The sequence below is a fragment of the Cryptomeria japonica genome, chromosome 1, assembly GCF_030272615.1.
Source record: "Cryptomeria japonica chromosome 1, Sugi_1.0, whole genome shotgun sequence".
Taxonomy (NCBI): domain Eukaryota; kingdom Viridiplantae; phylum Streptophyta; class Pinopsida; order Cupressales; family Cupressaceae; genus Cryptomeria; species Cryptomeria japonica.
In genome coordinates, this window is record NC_081405.1 from 178362399 (window position 1) to 178382220 (window position 19822).

At 34.7% G+C, this 19822-nt stretch overlaps 1 protein-coding gene across 1 annotated transcript; it reads left to right on the plus strand.

Moving 5' to 3' along the window:
* The first annotated feature begins 15696 nt into the window (after nt 1–15696).
* Nucleotides 15697–16263, plus strand: LOC131075767 (chaperone protein dnaJ 20, chloroplastic-like). Its single transcript, XM_058012655.2, has one exon. The coding sequence runs from the start codon at nt 15697–15699 to the stop codon at nt 16261–16263; it is 567 nt and encodes a 188-aa protein (XP_057868638.1).
* Nucleotides 16264–19822: the final 3559 nt, after the last annotated feature.

Below are 19822 nucleotides of genomic sequence, written 5' to 3' on the forward strand. Positions count from 1 at the left end.
GTGGAATTTGCATAACCATTCCATTCTTAGTCCCTCTCTAGGCAGCCATACTAAAGTATTTCCTTTTTAGTCATTATTTTTATCATGAAAAGTGATATATATTTTTATATTAGTCATCACTTCTAATGATGAGAATTGTTATGTATTTTCATATTAATAAGATACAAATATAATAGAATATCTATATAAAAAATTGATGGAATCAAATTATACTTTAAAATCTAGCATGAAAATAAAAGCAGTCAAATTGTTATGTCATTAGGATTAAATGAGTAGAAGATGGGAGAGAGTATTTATTAGTATGAGGGTCCCAAATATATGAGAGCTCCTAATCTTCAATATTAGGCTCCCTATTAGTAATAATATCATCTTTATGTTCTTCTCAAGTAGGACCGACATGCACAAATGAAATTGCAAGGTTCAACTAGGGAAATTTATCATTGCAAAGTTACTTATTATGTCTATGTTAAGAAGTAGACAAGTGTCCAAGTGGTGGGTGAGACCAACTTTGGTGTCTATGATAAAGAGATGTCACAAACCAAATCAGTGTCCTTGTATTAGAGAGGCATAGCCTCATTGTGGAGAAGCATCTCTACTAGCAACATAAGAAACAATACAAAGGGCAACCTTGCGCTTTATGAGAGTTTACAAGTGGGAAACTTTGAGAGCCACTCTATTATCGCATAATTATATTTACAATATGAAATTAGAGAATATGAAATATTTAGTTTACAGAGTCTTGCCTAAGATTCCCTCTCCCCATCGAAATCTTAGTATTTTTCTTCATGCTTGGGTCCGAGTATGATAATTCATGTATAGAAGTGTAAGCAACTTCATTTATCAAACTCAAACCTGCTTGTACTCGCCCAAAATCAAACTCAAACCTCTTCTCTATGTTATCCTTCATGTTTCAAGTTTTGCATTGAAGCCATGAGGTCATGTTTTGAAATAGGTATTGGACTTTGATGTGATTTCTTAACCATGTCAGAGATTGCTCACCCAAGTTGTATTGAAGAATAAAAAGAAGAGAAGAAAAAAGTTTACACATCATAACTTAAAAGTGAAAGTGATAGTTGCACTATTCACAAGCTTTGATACGAGCTTCGAAGCTTGAAAGAGGTTTTAAAACCTTTCAATTTTCCAGATGCCACCAAATGAAATAAGATATTGAATGTTTCCTTTTATATTTTTGGAATTTGACTCAAATTCCAAAACCATTGGCAGGTTAAGAAGCAATTATGACAACCACCACCAGACTCAACAACTATTTTAAAGAAAGAAATTAAAGCTTTTTTGATTCCGAAGAATAGTTTGAAAACTTGTTGTGGCACCTGATATAGCAACTATAACAAGTAATTTTAATGATACAAATTTTTCATTAGAAATTTATTATGTTTTAAAATACAAGGGGTTTATCGTGGTTATGATAACTGCCTCTTTACCCGATGACATCTCAACATTTTATTAGTATTTGTCGTTAGGCTAGTACTATTGCAATTGGCTGCACCCAATTTTCATTAACTCGTGATTATTCAATTACTTTTCTACAAATCATATTTACGAATTTTTTCATTCGATTCTTTAAAAAAAAATTTAAATAGTTTTTTATTAGAGAAAAACAGGTTTTGAAGGGCCTCTGAAACCCTTTACAACATTAGATCAAAAGATAGCCATTAGAGCACATTGAAAAAGCAAGAGACAACAGACATAAAAAAGACACTTGGCCAGATAACAAAAGGCCAACAATAGAAAGACACAACACACAAGACCTAAAGAAAAGACAACAGTAAAAATAGAAAAAAACCAAGGCTAGGTAAAGTTCTCTAGCAACTCGGCAGCTTCCATCTCCAGTTGCTCCATGTTCTCGGCAGTCCGCTTGATTTCCTCTATCTCCCTGCTTTGCCTTTTCTTCTTTCTAGTGCTTGTGTGGGTTCTTCTACCATGACCGGTCTCCTTATCTTCAAGGGTATCTTCCTTCACCTCCGTGGTGTCCCCGATGGCCTTTTCCCCTTGGTCACTTACAAGCTTGCTAATAAGAACCTTAATACTGTCAAAGGCGGCTTTTAGAATCTTTTGACTTTGCTCCCCAATCCTTTTGAGAGTATTCTCAACCCCTTCCAGCCTTTTTCTAGTTGCCCCAGCTCTATTTTCCAGGATTTGGAAGTTATTACGTTGAGCATTTATGATTTCCTCAACGTTATTGATAGCCTTGGTAAGCTCGCTTAAACAATCGGGGAGAGAATTGAATTTTCCAATGCCAATAGCTTCTAAAGTTTCAATTTTTTTGGCCTCCCGAATTTTGTTTTCTTTTATACTATTTATTTCCTTCTGAACCCAAAGAAAAACCTTGTTGAAGCATTTTGTGTCATTTTTGAAATAGAGGTAAATATCCAGATGGGAGCCATCTTGGGCCTTGTTTCCCATAGGATCCAAGTTCACCTCTAGACCCACCTCCTTCGACTTTGCATTCTTAGCTTCCTTCATGGGGGTGTCCTCCCCAGTCGGGCCCTTATCCTTAGAAACAGTAGGGAACGACGAACGACTCTTAGCCCCCAAATCCTTACTTCATAGAGTCTTTCCCTTATGCTTCTAGCAGGTGAGGATTTGAACCTCCTTGCTGTCTATCTCAATATCATCGTCAATCTCGTCTTCTTCCTCATACCAGCTGTCATCATCCTCCCCCTTCTGCTTCCTTTTGGCCAACCCTTTACCCTTATCCTCTTGTCCTATTTTCCTTTTTTGCTTGCTCAACCTAGAAATGTTGGGGTCATCCTCAACCTTAGCCTCTTTGTTGTAACCTTCACCATCATCATCAACAGACTCATCCAATTCCTCGTCCGACTCAAAAACCTCTGCAATATTCAGTTGAACCATGGTATTCTTGATGTGGTTGTACAGAACCACCATAAGACCCTCATGCATAGAAGGATTGGTTTTGGGATTAGAGATAGCATCAATAATCCCAGCATTTAGGGCACAAAACATGTAATAGGGAATATAAATTTTCTTCTTGTACCAAAAATGGTTGAGAATAACAAAATGATAGCTATAAACCTTGGTAAATATACCATCTAAAGTAATAAATTCCATTACAAAACCCATCACCATATAATCTTGATTACTTACGGGAGTAGTAAGTGTGACTTCCCTTCACCAACCTCAAAACTATTGTTCCACTTGCATCACAATCCACTTGAAATAATTTATTGAAATCTGGTAAAGCTAACAGGTTAATGCACAAAGTTGTATCCACTTAGTGTGGAAGTTTTACACTTAAAAAAAATGGCAAATCACATGGAGCACATGAGAAACGAAATGGGATCCTGTTTCACATTGGGATCCTGAGCCAAAATTTGAAATGGGATCTTGTTTCAAAAAATAAAAGAGGATCTTGTTTTAAAATTTTGTTAAAAAAACAAGCTATATATTGTCTCTAGACCCATCTCCCTCCATATCTATATTGGAAAGATGTTTGAAAGTGATTTCAAATCTCTAGGAGTGATTTTTGCAACTTCTAGATTTTAGAAGATCTTCTAAATTTTTATACTTATTCAAATTTCAGTAATCAACGGTTTCCTATCAACATTTTCTAGCTCCCTTTATCTTTCTTGAGCTCTAGACTCATCTCTCTCCATATCACTCTTTCTCTATCCCCTCTCTACCTCTATATCTCCCTTTTCTCTCTCTCGCGTCCTTAACTCTCTACTATATGTCTCCTCTCTCTCTATGCACCTCCCCTCACTCCCTACCTATCTCTATTTTTCTACATATATATATATACCTCTCTCTCTATGTACCTTTGTTACTCTCCCTACCAACTTATCTTTCACTACATACATCTCTCTTCCACTCGAGATCTCTCTCTCTCTCTCTAACCCTCCCTCCTTCCCTCTCTACTTTTATCTCCCCTCTATCTCCTCTCTACCTCTCTATCTCAATCTCTCCTTTCTCTCCCAAAATCTAGACTTATCTCTACCTCTCTCTCACATACTTAACTCTCTACTCTCTATCTCATCTCTATCTACACTTCCCCTTACTCCCTACCTACCTTTATTTCTCTACATATACTATCTCTTTCTTTCTTTCTCTCTCTCTCTCTCTCTCTCTCTCTCTCTCTCTCTCTCTCTCTCTACATACCTTTCACTCCCTCCCTACCAATATTTCTCTCTCCCTCTATCTCTTCACCCTTCCCTCATTCCCTATCTACTTTTATGTCCCTTCTATCCCCTCTCTACCTCTCTATCTCACTTTGTCCCCTCTCTCCCAAAATATAAAACCATGTCTCTACCTCTCTCTCACATCCTTAACTCTTTACTCTTTATCTCCACTCTCTCTATACACCTCCCCTTACCCCCTACCTACCTATATTTCTCTATATATACGTCTCTATCTCTCTCTAAATGGACCATCTCTCTCTCTCTCTCTCTCTCTCTCTCTCTCTCTCTCTCTCTCTCTCTCTCTCTCTCTCCCAACTAACTTATCTTTCTCTACATAAGTCATATTAGGTCCTACTAAGGGGTCTTATGTCATAATAGGTCCTACTAAGAGGTATAATGTCATAATAGGTCCTCTTAAGGGGTTTTATGACATAATAGGACCTAGTATGTCACAATGGGACCTATTATGACATAATAGGTTGATTATGAAATTAAAGGTCATATCTTGTCACAATAGGTCCTATTATGACATAATACCCCTTAACAGGTCCTAGTAAGGGGTATAAAGTCATAATAGGTCCCCTTAAGGGGTTTTATGACATAATATGACCTATGATGTCATAATAGGACCTATAATGACATAATAGGACCTATTACATCATCATAGATCCTATTTGTAAAGCGGAAAAATCGAACCCTAGTTGTTCTCCCCTCCCCAACTCCAAGGAGAGAGAAGGGAGATTCACTAGGGTTGATGGTTTTCACTTAGGGGAGACTTTACATTCAAAAGAGGGGTTGAAACCCACAAGATCCAATCCCACACAAGGCAAGATTGGATTCTAAATGAGTTTCAAGGGTTGTGATAGCAAGGATACCCTCTTTTGTAAAGAATGTAGATAGAATGATTAAGCTAGGAATACATAGAAAGTGAGAAAGATTCACTTATAAACTGAGATAGGGATATAGGATGAAGCTGCGGACCTGGAATTAGCAGTAAAATGTCGAGACGGCGCTGTCATGCAAATTTGAGCAAAAGTTGACGGGACAATGGCGCTCGGCGTGAACACGGTCCTCCGAAAAATCCGCGAAACGAAGGGAGATCTGTTCGTCTCTGCACCAGGATTCCAGATCTTCAATTTCAGCTGTGTACCTGCAACCTACACACAGAAAAGCGAAGATGATTGGGGGGTTAGGGATTAGGGGTTTGCCCTTAGGTCAAACCCCGGTTTTGGAATTAACCAAGAAATGAGAAATGCTGTAAATGTAAATGACTGTAATGTAAAACAAGTACTAGTACCTTGTTGTAAGGATGTTTGTATCCTTATATGCAAAGGTATAGATGTTGTTGTTTGTTGTATGTTGTATGTTGTAGCATGTGATCTCCTCTTCAATGGTTGAATCCTTGTCTTGAATGCAACACTTAGCCTTGAATGGAGACTTAGAATTATCAATTGCTTGAAGGAATGTTTGAATGCTTGAATGTTTGAATGCTTGAATGTTTGAGTATCGTTTCCACCTTTTTTTGCCTCTATCTAAATGAGAGAGGAAAATGTAGTTTATATACTTGCCAATTAGGGTTGATAGACTGATTTTTCCGACCTTGGGCCGACCAGGAAGTGTTATTTTCCAATTTGCAAACTTAAAGACCCGAAGTCCCATAGGAGACCGGGCCCAAAATAGGGCCAGGGACCAAGGTGCTGGGCGCCCTAGTCCTGAAGGACTAGGGCGCTGGGCGCCATGGTCCCACCTCCCGGGACAGTAGGGTGCAAGGAGGGTCAGGCCAAGGTGCTTGGAAAATGCAGTTTTTGGTGTCATAAACAGGTTTTGGGGTCTCCATTCAGGTTCCGTGTTGCATCGCCATCGTGAAGACCCAAATGTAGTCAAAATTGCAAGTGTCACAATTTTAGGACACTACATTTAGCCCCCACTTTAGTGGGAGTATAAGCGTACACTCATACTTCCGGTAAAGTACAAGGAAACAACATTGAAAAACTTTCACCACGTCAAGGAGGCAAGATACACCAAGCCCCCAGTGGACTAAGGATCTTACGACTTCGATTGACAAAGTAAAAGGGAAGATCATGAGGGAGAACCATGACTGTCAGTAGTAAGGTTCCCTCACTATGAGTCATGCAAGAAAGATATCAAAAATTTTCAAGGCAAAGCTAAATTTGTCAAGAAATTTTTAAGTATCTTGAAAAGATATGAACGGGATGTATGCCCCCCTACGTTAAAGCGATCACACACACCTCACCGGGGGTGATTTCTTTAAGGTAGTGATACATATAAGAAATGAGAAAGGAGCACGTTATCACAAAGATTTAGCCCCCAAGTGTGAGATAAACCCAAGGATAATAGACACAAAACACAAAGCACAAGGTGACTTCGCTTTCCTCGGGGTCAGTATGCTATATGATAATTCATGTATATCATATATATGTATGCATAATTGTTCTTCATTCCCCAATCAAGGAAGGTCACCTAGAAGAAGGGAACACATGTGTCTTTTGAGTCAACATGAGAGAGACCAAAAGAGATCTCAATGTTTTGCATCGTCCTCAAGTAGACAACACTAAGGACAACAAATAGAAGAATGAGAATAACATATAGAAGAAGTAACAAAAGAAATAGAGGAGGAGAGAATCTGCTATGCTAATGAAACTAGTCTAGCATGTCATCTACCCCCCGATCTTGCTGATCAACGTTTCGGGAAGGCAGGGAACACGCTAGAGGAGGAACATTCAACACAGCAGATGGAGCTATCACAAGATCCAAACAAGGGCTATGTTCATGTTCCAAGCCACGTTGTTCTTGTCTAGGAGCTAGGATAAGTGCTTTAGAAAATTCATTAGATAAATGGTTATCAATATCAACAAGTTCATATTCACTATCAGAAGCAAGAGAAGTAACATTTTCATCTATATCGTCATCAAGATTTATAAAAATAGGGTCTTTAACTCGCACAGGATCAAGACCATCATGCATCTTATGTTTAGGAGATTTCGGCTCAATCGTCGGCTGAGGAGAAAATGGAATAATGCTTGTTGAAGGTGTTTTTGGGGATTGCAAAGTTTGAGAAGTAGCTGCCTGAGCTCTAAGATGACACTTTCGTCGGCGTTCACGTGCAGAATGGTTTCGTCTAGTATTAGTAGGAAGTTGAGAAGATTGAGGAGGAGGAATGTTCTCATCCTTATCACTTGGGTGTTTAGGTTGTGGTCTCTTAGGCTGAACAATAGGAGAAGAGGAAGGTCTCTTCTCTCCATAAGAGGAAGGAGGAGGAACTGCTCCATATAAGGGAGGAATATTTGGTTTAGGAAGGAGACCAAGTCCATCATGACGAGGAGGGATAGGTCTACTTTTAGGAAGTTTATTAGATATAGGCATAGTCACATCCATAGGGATGGGTTGGGAATCTTCTTGAGGAAAGACATTAGTTTTATCTTTCAAAGGAAGAACTGCCTTCTCAAGAATGATAGGAACGTCAAGTTTGGGTGTTCTAGGTTCACTTAGAGATAGGATCATATCTTTTTTCCACCTTTGATAAGATTTGAAAAGATGATCACTTCACGGAGGAAGGGATTGGAATTGTTTAGGCCAAAAATAATCAATAGGAACACTAGAAGTTCTTTCAGCTGGTTTAAAGAGACTATGATTGACAGTAACAACTTCACCATTATGGGGAAATTTCAAACACTTGTGAATAGGAGAAGCAATAGCTCTCATGGAAGATAGCCAAGGATAGCCTAGCTTCACACGAAATTGTTCGGATGATGGAATAATAGCAAAGTCCACATCAAGGGATTTGTTATGGACCTCAATAGGTAATGTAATAGAACCAATTGCAGGAGAAGAAAATGCATCAAATAATTTCACAACCACATTTGTTTTGTCATAGATCACTTGATTCAATTGCAAAGTAAAAAGAAATTCTTTAGTAATGACATTAACCATGCAAGAAGGATCAATAAGCACTCCACGGCAAGGTGTATTTTTGACTTTTGCAACTATATATAAAGGACCATCAGGTGCCCTGATAGTTTCGCTAGAATCAAAGGTGATGGAAAGTTCTTTAGGGATTTTCTGCTGCTCCACAAAGTTAATCACATTTGGAGTCATAGACACAAGATCATCAGGTGAGACAGAGGAATCAGTAGAATCAATCGCATTAGAGGTATGAGAAGGTAATGGATCAGTAAAAATTCTGAAGATTTTGGTTAGGGGGAGCTACAAATGTGTTGCCTTTATCATTCACTCCAGAAACAGAGATAGTATTATTATCAATCAGATCTTGAATTTTACCCTTTTAAGCAAAACATTTTTCAGTATCATGCCCAAGATGACGATGAAATTGACAAAAAGATTTGTTATCAAAATAGGGTGAATTAATCTTTGCAGGATCTATTTGCCTTATAGGAGGAAGAGTAAGCACATTTTGTTTCAATAACTTATTCATAATACTATGCAATGATTCATTCAAAGGAGTAAACTTTCTTTCTTTCTTGAAAAACTTAGAAATAGGAGGCACACCTGATGCTGCATTCACATTGTTGTTGATGATGTTTTCATTGAATTTAATGGACTCTCTGTTCGGTTTAAACTTCCCAAATGGTTGTTGACTACTATCACCCTTATCACTCAGAGCCATAGGATGTGATTGTTCCATTTGACTCATAGTCAATTGATAATTGTGAAGAGTTGCGCACAACTGTTGGAAAGAAGTAAACTCAGAAAATAGGAGTTTTTCTCTAATGTCTTTTTGTAAATTAGAAATAAAGATTCTTTGAATATCATTGTCAGGCACTGGAAAAGAAATTTGAGCATACAAATGCTTATATCTACCAATGAAATCAGTCACTTTTTCTTTAACACCTTGTTTACAATGCATTAAATCAATCAAAGTAACTTTAGGACTTATATTGTTTTGAAATTGTTGAATGAAAGCATTTGCAAGTTGTTCGAAAGAAGAAATAGAATAGGAAGGCAACGAGCAATACCATTGTAGGGCTTTATCTCTTAATGTTCTAGTAAACAGTTTTGCAAGCAACCTTTGGTCATAAGCAAAATCAGTACATATTGTTTGAAAAGTCTTAACATGTGTTAGAGGATCACCCTTACCATTATAAAGCTCCAAATGCGGAATTTCAACATGTTTAGGGGGGATAGCTCGGACAATGTCAAGAGAAAGTGGGCTCGCAACATCAAATGTGGGCACACTAAACTTAGATTGATTCATAGAGGCAATTTGTTGCTGTAAAGAAGAGACAGTTTGTGCAAGATTGTTAATGGTCGCTTCAGTCGAAGAGTTCATATTAGATGTGTTAGATTGTGATGGAGGTGTTATGTTATTGAAAGAAGGTAGAGAGTAAGGTGGTGGGACACTATGATAGTTAGTCATAGGAGATGATTGGATAGGAGGAACACTACAAGGAGGAACGGAAAACGAATTGCCCCCTTGTGTCATGTTCATTTGTGGTGATATAATAGGAACACTTATTGAAGGAATGAATGAAGAAGTCGGATTGAATGAAGGAAGAGGGTTGATTGAAGAAGAGGGATTGCCCCCATGACTAGCGATCATAGGAGGAATGTCTTGTATTGAAGTAGTCATTATGTTTGATGTAAAAGTAGGTATACTAGCAATAGGAGTCGTCAAAGGAATGGGATGATTGACTTGAGTAGGAGGTTGTGTATAACCCAAAGTTTCAGCACAACTCTTCATAGGCATCACATTTGAATCCACAATGTGTGCAATACCACGCAAAATATCAATTCCATTCTTATCACTTTGAAGCATATGTTTTAGACCCTCAATTAAAGGAAGAGCTTGACTATCAGGGTATTCTTGAGACATCCATTGTCGAAAATCGTCAAATTGGTTATCCAATTTTGAAAGTTGTTCTACAGAAACCTCATGGAGAGCTTCTTCATCATTAAGAGGATTAGAGGAATTACCCATGTCCTCGTTAGAAAGGCCATTCAAATTAGGTTCCATCTCCTCAGTAATTAAACCTTGGAAGGACTTAATTCTAAGGCTTCGTCTAACGGGAATAGTGTAAGTAGGAATTATTGTTGTAAAACTCATGCACTAAAGAAAGAGAGAAGATTTTGAATTTTAGAGGTAGCAAATTTCAGTAAAATCAGCCAATCTTCTAGATTTAAGCTGTTAAATACAATCAGGACAATCTCCTGAAATTTCAGAAAAAATGTCCGGGACCGTGGTGCTCGGGGTGCACACGGTCCTCGCAACTTTTTTTGAAATTTGCAGGGATGAAAGTTATGATGATTTTAAAGCTAATCTGAAAAAATTGAGTGATTTTACGATCTGTAGATAGGCCAAATTAAAGTTGCAATCTAAAAATTGAACCCTACCCAGATTGTCAAAAAATGCAAAATTTGAATTTTGAAAAAGAGAGGGAAACTGAAATTTTGAATTTTATGATTTTAGAGGGAATGTTAAGAGCAATGCAAGTTTTGAAATTTAGAAGTTGACTCAATTTCACGCAAAATTCAATTTTGAAAGCGGAAATCAAAGTTGTTGTAATTAAGCACTTAATTTCAAAAAGTCACAAATTGCAAAAATTTGAATAAAGCACTGAAATTTCGAATGAATGCTAACACACTTTTTAGATTTAGGACTGTAAGAAACACAATTTTGACACAAATTTCAATTTCAACAATTTTTTGAATGATTAGAAGCCTCAATCCAAGCAATCGCTAGACCAACTTTGACTGTAATTTTGAAAGTGTTAGAATTGATGAAATCAGCCAAAATTCTGGATTTTAGCAGAAAAATATAGTAAGATCTAGCTCCCGAAATTTCGGAAAAAATGTCGGGGACGATGGCGCTCGGAGTGCACACGGTCCTCGCAACTTTTTTCCAAATTTTCAGGGATGAAAGATATTATGATTTTATTGCAGAATCCAAAGTTACAGCTGATTTGGAGATGTTTTGATTAGTGAAATTGTCGGACAAATGTTGAATCAAGAGGGTTTCAAAAATTAGGGTTTTGACACTTAACCCCTTAATTTTCAAAATTAAAGCACAAATATGAATTGATAATTTGTAATAGAAGGGCAGATCTGAAACAAGCATTAACAATTAAACATTTCACAAGCTCAATTACTAAAAAGAAAATTTAGGGTTTTTATGCAATTAACCTCTAAAATTTTGCAAAAGATCAAACATGGAAATGTAATTAGGAAAGCAAAATTTTCAGATCTAACCATGAATAATCAGAAAGGATGTTCACGTCGGGTTCACCAAAATGTAAAGCGGAAAAATCGAACCCTAGTTGTTCTCCCCTCCCCAACTCCAAGGAGAGAGAAGGGAGATTCACTAGGGTTGATGGTTTTCACTTAGGGGAGACTTTACATTCAAAAGAGGGGTTGAAACCCACAAGATCCAATCCCACACAAGGCAAGATTGGATTCTAAATGATTTTCAAGGGTTGTGATAGCAAGGATACCCTCTTTTGTAAAGAATGTAGATAGAATGATTAAGCTAGGAATACATAGAAAGTGAGAAAGATTCACTTATAAACTGAGATAGGGATATAGGATGAAGCTGCGAACCTGGAATTAGCAGTAAAATGTCGAGACGGTGCTGTCCTGCAAATTTGAGCAAAAGTTGATGGGACAATGGCGCCCGGCGTGCATATGGTCCTCCGAAAAATCCGCAAAACGAAGGGGGATCTGTTCGTCTCTGCACCAGGATTCCAGATCTTCAATTTCAGCTGCGTACCTGCAACCTACACACAGAAAAGCGAAGACGATTGGGGGGTTAGGGATTAGGGGTTTGCCCTTAGGTCAAACCCCGGTTTTGGAATTAACCAAGAAATGACAAATGCTATAAATGTAAATGACTGTAATGTAAAACAAGTACTAGTACCTTGTTGTAAGGATGTTTGTATCCTTATATGCGAAGGTATAGATGTTGTTGTTTGTTGTATGTTGTATGTTGTAGCATGTGATCTCCTCTTCAATGGTTGAATCCTTGTCTTGAATGCAACACTTAGCCTTGAATGGAGACTTAGAATTATCAATTGCTTGAAGGAATGTTTGAATGCTTGAATGTTTGAATGCTTGAATGTTTGAGTATCGTTTCCACCTTTTTTCACCTCTATCTAAATGAGAGAGGAAAATGTAGTTTATATACTTGCCAATTAGGGTTGATAGACTGATTTTTCCAACCTTGGGCCGACCAGGAAATGTTATTTTCCAATTTGCAAACTTAAAGACCCGAAGTCCCATAGGAGACCGGGCCCAAAATAGGGTCAGGGACCAGGGCGCTAGGCACCATGGTCCTGGGGGACCAAGGCGCTGGGCGCCCTAGTCCTGAAGGACCAGGGCGTTGGGCGCCATGGTCCCACCTCCCGGGACAGCAGGGTGCAAGGAGGGTCAGGCCAAGGTGCTTGAAAAATGCAGTTTTTGGTGTCATAAACAGGTTTCGGGGTCTCCATTCAGGTTCCGTGTTGCATCGCCATCGTGAAGACCCAAATGCAGTCAAAATTGCAAGTGTCGCAATTTTAGGACGCTACACTATTATGTCATTATTAGTCTTGTTATGATATAATACCCTTTAACAGGGTAGATATGATGGAGGCAATGCAAAATAGGTTATTTTATTGCATGAAATTTGTTTACATCCAACCAATAACAATCGGGTTACAACATATCGGCTCACAAGCCTAGTAGAATAGGTCACAACCGGGACCTTGAATCTTATGATCTATCTTCTATGCACGGTCTAGCTACTTGATTCTCCAATTTATTACATTCTAATGTGTAATTACAAATATATATCGATCCAAAGGATCCAGTCGGACCAAAAATGATCCAAACCTTAAGAACAAGACCTAACATGTAAAATAACAAGGTCCACCTCCGCCAAGAGATTCCTCCGAAAAATCCAAAGGATGAAACATAGATCGCGGTAAAAGGTCGGTCACATGCCAAGGAACATCAAAATCAACGCCCAAGGCTCCAAAAGCTTCAGAATAGGTTTTGGTAGATCACCAAAATGGGTCCAAGCAACCAGCAACAAAGGATTGTCAATCAGTAACAGGAAACTGTCATGAAAACTGGTAGTGATATCTTGCCGAAAAATTGATCGAAATGTGATGCGGTCTGGAAGCAAGAAAGATGTAAACAAATTATTATTTTCATGTAGAGATAGTCATGAATTTATATTTTATTTTATTGTAAATTGAAATGATTGATGGGTATCCACCCACCCTGAAGCCTATCTTCTTTAGCAACCCTTTAATTTAGACTATTTTATGAGAGGTTTGAGTAGGATTTAAGTCGTCACACATTTTAAAAATAAAACAATAACAATACAATTAATATATTACATGACTTCTAATATAATCTATACAATTTAAAAAATATATATATGAAAAGTATACAATGCATAGATCATAATCTATTACATGTAATGTAATAGATTGTTAAAAAAATATATTTTACTTGATCTTATTTATATTTAAAATAGATATGTAATAAAGACAGGCATTTAACAAGAGACGCAAAGCGTCAAGTTCCTACCGATAGATTTTAAGTTGTTTAGATGTTATGAGAATGATAAAAGCATTTGATTTACTTTAATTTGGAAATTAATGAGGAAAATTAAAGCCATTTTTAGTTTAAGATATATATATTAAATAAAAAATTTATTAGTATTACTATTAACTTTTTAAAATATATATACAAGTAAATAATATAAACCTTTATATATATATATAAAATTTATTATAAAAATTTAAATATATAATATCAAAAATAATTATATTTATTAAAAACCTACTATTATTTACTTATATATCTCTATTTGTTAAAGTTCAATAATAATATTATTAAAATTTTAATATAATATATATCTTAGATTCAGTTAACTATATATTATAGATGATATAATATAATAATTATTAAACTATAAAAAGATAAAAAATTAAAAATTCAAGCACATAATTTATTATTGTAAATTACATAATCTATAAAATTAAAACTATACAAAATTATATATAATTAATGTGAAAAATGTTAATTAATTAAATCAATATATAATGGACAATCACATGAACTATAGAAAAGTAATATAATTATAAAAAGTAATTAAAAATAAACATATAAAAAACTATAAATATATAATGCCAAATATAATTATATTTATTAAAAACTTATTAATATTTACTATTAAAAATAATCATATTTATTAAAAATTTACTATTATTAAAAAAATATAAATATATATTTAATGACATCACATTTCCACAATTCATTATGTTCATAATTCACAATTTTTGGATTACATTGTGTGAGAGTTTACAATAGAGTTGAGAAATTTCCAACTATAAATATGATGTTAAAAATAATTAATAAATACATTTTTTTGGTAAATTAATAATTTTTTAAATAAATAAGAAAAAAAATAGAAAAAATAAACTTATATCTATTATTAAAAAATTGAAATATATAATTAAAAAAAAATAGAATTATTAAAAACTTTATATTATTTACTTTTGTATATTATTTTTAAAGTTAAATAATAATACTAATAAATTTTCATTTAATATATACATCTTAAACTAATTTAATTATAGATTATATGAAAACTTCAATAAATAATATAAAAATTTAAAAACTAAATATATAATCTTAAATGCAAAAACAAAATAAAAATTTCAAAAAAAAGACATGTAAAATGTTAAAATTAAAAAAAATTAATAGAATAAATTTTTTTTGTACCAGTGATGGTAGGGGTGAAGAAGGACGGTGTTGTTAGCGCCCTCTTTTTCTGACTGTTTTTTTTTTAATTTCATAGTTTTCAGAATATTTCAAAGTTTCGAGAACTTTACTCTTTGTAATTTAAATTTTATTTTTTGTAAATAAAATTAGCGCAGGTGCCAATGAAAATTGGAATAAATAATTTTATTTGAATTATTTAATTTCTGTAAAATCAAAACATTTACTAAAAAGTGAAAAGGTGGCAGGAACTAATAAATATATAACAACAGCATGCATTTAATAGATACACAACTTGTGAATGATGCACATCTACTTCCAACCTAATAAAATTTTAAATATCATTTTCAAATTAATTGTAAACAATTTCTATTAAAAGTAGATATTTTATAAAAAATCTAAATAATCGAAACAACACGTGGAAACAAAGTCAATGGACAACCCCTTATTAGGTCGGTGACAATAACTGAACTTATTTAAAGTAAACCTGCAAATGCCTGTGAGCCAAGTAAAACCTGCAAATGCCTGTGAGCCAAGTAATTTGCCCTGTAGATTAAAAACCATATCACATATGATAAAACAAAACCCACATGTGTCACATTACATTAAAAAACCAAAACCATGACGTTTATGATGAGTCCACCCAAATAAATTAATCACAACCAACCAAGAATTTGTACTTATCTGTAGATATTGATCATATCTGTGCGTGCTTTTCTTTTATAGGTAAACCTTAAATACATGTTTCCTGACTTCTCTTATTCAGATTCAATTACTCTATTCTCAATCAGATGCCATGGCTCCATTCACTACCAATACTGCTAACTTATCATTCCATACTCATGCTTTCAGATCTTATGATCACTCATTCAATAGTTTCCCATCTGCAAAACAATCAAATCATAGTAATACAGTGAGGAGGATAAAGCTGAATAGTGTGATAAGGATGAGAGCCATCAGAGATGATCATGATTCTTCTTCTTCTTGTTTTCTTCCAACAATGACTTTGTATGATGTGTTGTGTGTTCCACAGAGCGCTGAATTGGGTGAAGTGAAGAAGGCGTACAGGGAGAAGGTCAGAATATACCACCCTGATGTCTGCCCGCCTGAGGAGAAAGAAAAATCCTGCAAAATGTTTCTTCTAGTGCAGGAGGCTTATGAGACTCTGTCTGATCCCATGCTAAGGGCTGATTATGATTTGAACCTCCTTTTCAATCCTCAGTTATTGTTGTCACAGAAGAGAAATATGAAGCCCAACTGGGCAGATCAGATTGAAAGTCTTAGAGTGAGGTCGAGGAGTGGTGAGAGGAAGACATGGGGAGAGAAAATGCGGCGCTCCAGAGAAGAAATGGCGGCGCATTGAAAGTTTTGGGTTCTTACAAAATTTTCAGAGAGTGTCTATATAGATCCCTGTCCAGAACGAAAGTGAAACAAATTAGGGTTTTCGTAGCTTTTCCTGAAGAGTTTGTGTTTGTAGAAGTAATATTCACGGTGAAGTTGATATCCCTTTGTTTGTAGCATGGGAATTCCTCCGAAAATTCTAGGTCATTTTCCTTATAATCGTCACTGAAAATATTATGGGTGAAGTTAAAAATTTGTTTTCTGAAAATTTATATATTTATGTAAATCTAATTTTTTGATAATTTGGAGGAGAGCCTTTTGGTATGTAAGTTATATTTTTATATAAAATTCTGTGTTTTATTTAATAATAATCATCTATTTATTACATATGTTCTTATACATTTCTTTTTAATCTCCTTCTACATGTTTACATATGTCTTTTATTATATCCATACAAACACCTATTTCAATATACAATAGTTACCTATTATGATCTAACCCCTTTCAAGTTATAGGACAAGTACGTCTTCACAAGGATGTTTTCATTGTTCTTGCTCAAATTAAACAAAATTATACTCAATGTTTGGTTGAGTTCTATATACACCTTTCTCACATGGGACAAATAAAACACAAATTTGTGTGGTTTGTCCTCTTATCCTTGTATTTATAAATATACAATACATTTATTTTAAGATATGAAGAAATCCATTATTTGAAAGCATTATTCAATTACCATTTTCTTTACACACTTCAATTGAAATACTAAAGAAATCTAGCTTTTGCAAGCATCCTAGGAACATATGAATTATTGAAAAAATCTATAGATAGTTCCATGAGCTAACATGAGCAATATGTCTCTTTATAAATAGTGAAAACCTTACCCAAGTACTCTAAAATATTATCAATCCATAAATATTAGGAGATATAAAAGGCATAGAATTATGTAGTTGAAGTGAAGAGTAAAGGTCTATACATCACATAGTTGGACTCATTCTAACATATAGCCAACAAAATATTGTGATTCCAAGGTACCTACTACTTTGAGATTTTTTGTTTATGATCCCTAGGCATATCGAATTTAGATCCACATCAAATTTAGTGTTCTCATTATTTGTGGAATTAAGTATCATTGTTTCTATTTACATCTCTTGTACGTAATTGTTACCTGAGAAAAGTTATTTTTTCTTTACATTTGTGGTGAATCCTATCCATATTATCTTACATTCCAATTTTTTGATTATTTTTTTAGATTTATTTTATTCTAATGTATCATTTATTTATGAACTTGTACAGTTTTTGACCTTTACATGTTTGTATCTTTTGATTAGAGTTTGAGCATACATAGTGATCCATGGTTGTGAGTTTGCCTCTATCCTTGGACTCATTCTGGCATAGAGGCAACAAAATATTGTGGTTCCAAGGTGACTACTACTTTGAGATTTGTTTCTTATGATCCCTTGGTATATCAAATTTAGATGCACATCAAATTTGTATTCTCATCACTTATAGAATTAAGTATCATTTTTTCTATTTACATTTTTTAAATCTAAATGCATTTCATTAGATTAGCTCAAACTAAGCCTAAGAAAAGTTTTTCTTTCTTTACATTTTTAGTGAATCCCATCGATATTACATAACCTTATCTCACATTGAAAAAAATTTATTATTTTTTTAGATTTTGTTAATTCTACTATATCATTTATTTATAGACTTGTATAATTTTTTATCTTTGTATGTTTATATCTTTTGATTAGATATACATAATGATCTATCTTTTATTTTAGTTTCCCACCTTGTATTTTCCTATTATTATAAGACCTATTAGGCTTTCTTCCTTGATTGATCTAGATATATTTATATTAGATTATGACATTTCCTATCTTTCATACCATATGATGCATATGCCACTAATATTCTTGTACAATTATATGCTATAGATGTGAGTCTTTTCTCTGCAAATGTCTTTTTTAATTATATTTTATCTTATTCATTTGTCACTAAATTAATAAGTTCCTATTCTATATTATTAAAGATATTTAGTTCAGTTCACACATTCGTTACAATGGTTTTTCTTATAAAATTGACAAACATATAAAAAAAAGAATTTATTATGTGATTTATGTATACATAACATTAATATACTAATGGTAAACTATTACATGCCACAATAGTATTAATCCCATAAGTTCATATATTCTACATGAATTATCTTCTCTTATTTTACATTGCATGATAATAGTATAAACCTTAGTGAGGATCTCTTTCATCTTGATTGGGCTATGGTGCAAAATTTCGGATTCTATTTTGATCTTTTGCCACAAGCTTCTGCTATTCGTTGGAAAATATCCACTCACTAGGCTTGGATCTGCCTGCATATTAATTAGATGTAGAGAAAATGTATTTAAAAGGTAGCCCATTAGGCTTAAATTTATGGTGACTTTGTAGAGTGAAAGAAGATAACATTTATGGGTAGAAATATTAAAAACCATTATTTTATTGTAAAATGGTTGGGCATGCAACTCAACTAAAGTCATAAAGTCATCAGTTGTAGAATATAAAGTCATCAGTTGTAGAATATTAATCTTTTTGTTGATGGTGTCCTACTTTTTCCTCTCGCTTTGCTTCGTTCATGATGTCATATTGTTTCTTTGATTTGGAAGAATCTGCATTGGTTCTTTTAATTATTGGAAAGCCACTGCACACATCACATTATATTTTAAAAGACACCCGTGTTGTTACAATAGTGTGCATCAAACAACATTAATATAATAAGATTCAAACCTTAAATATAAAAATCAAACAACCAAGGATCTCAAAATCAGCCAGCCCAACAACCAATCAAGATTTTTAGGCGTTAGTTGGTTTTTCTTTTTCTGTAGTTTTCGTTGATTGGAACGTCTTGTTTCTTTCATTGGGTTTAGTTTTAATAGCAGTTCTAATTCATTACTGTATTCTCTGTCTGATGTCATGGTTGTATTCTTTACAAATAATGCCTATAACCCTGATGTCTGTCAACCTGTTGTGAAGAAGGCGTACAGGCAGAAGGTCAGAATTTACCGCCCTGATGTCTGTCCACCTGTTGAGAAAGAGAACACCTGCAAAATGTTTCTTCTAGTGCAGGAAGCTTACGAGACTGTGTCTGATCCGAAGCTAAGGGCTAATTATGATTTGAAGCTTCTTTTGAATCCTTAGTTATTGTTGTCACATAAGAGAAATGTGAAGCAGAAGAACTGGGCAGAGCAGATTGAAAGTCTTAGAATGAGGTCGAGGTGTGGTGAGAGGAAGACATGGGGAGAGAAAATGCGGTGTTCCAGAGAAGAAGTCGCGGCGCATTGAACGTTTTGGGTTCTTACAAAATTTTCAGAGTGTGTGTATATAGATCATCACTAATGAGATCCCTGTCCAGAACGAAAGTGAAACAAATTAGGGTTTTCATAGCTTTTCCTAGGAACAGTTTGTGTTTGTAGAAGTAATATTCATGGTGAAGTTATCTGTCAGGTTATAATAATATCCCTTTGTTTGTAGCATGGGCTTTCCTTCGAAAATTCTAGGTCATTTTTCTCATAATCGTCACTGAAATA

Excerpts from the sequence above, each read along its gene's own strand:
- LOC131075767 (XM_058012655.2), top strand. The coding sequence starts at position 15,697 with ATGGCTCCATTCACTACCAATACTGCTAACTTATCATTCCATACTCAT.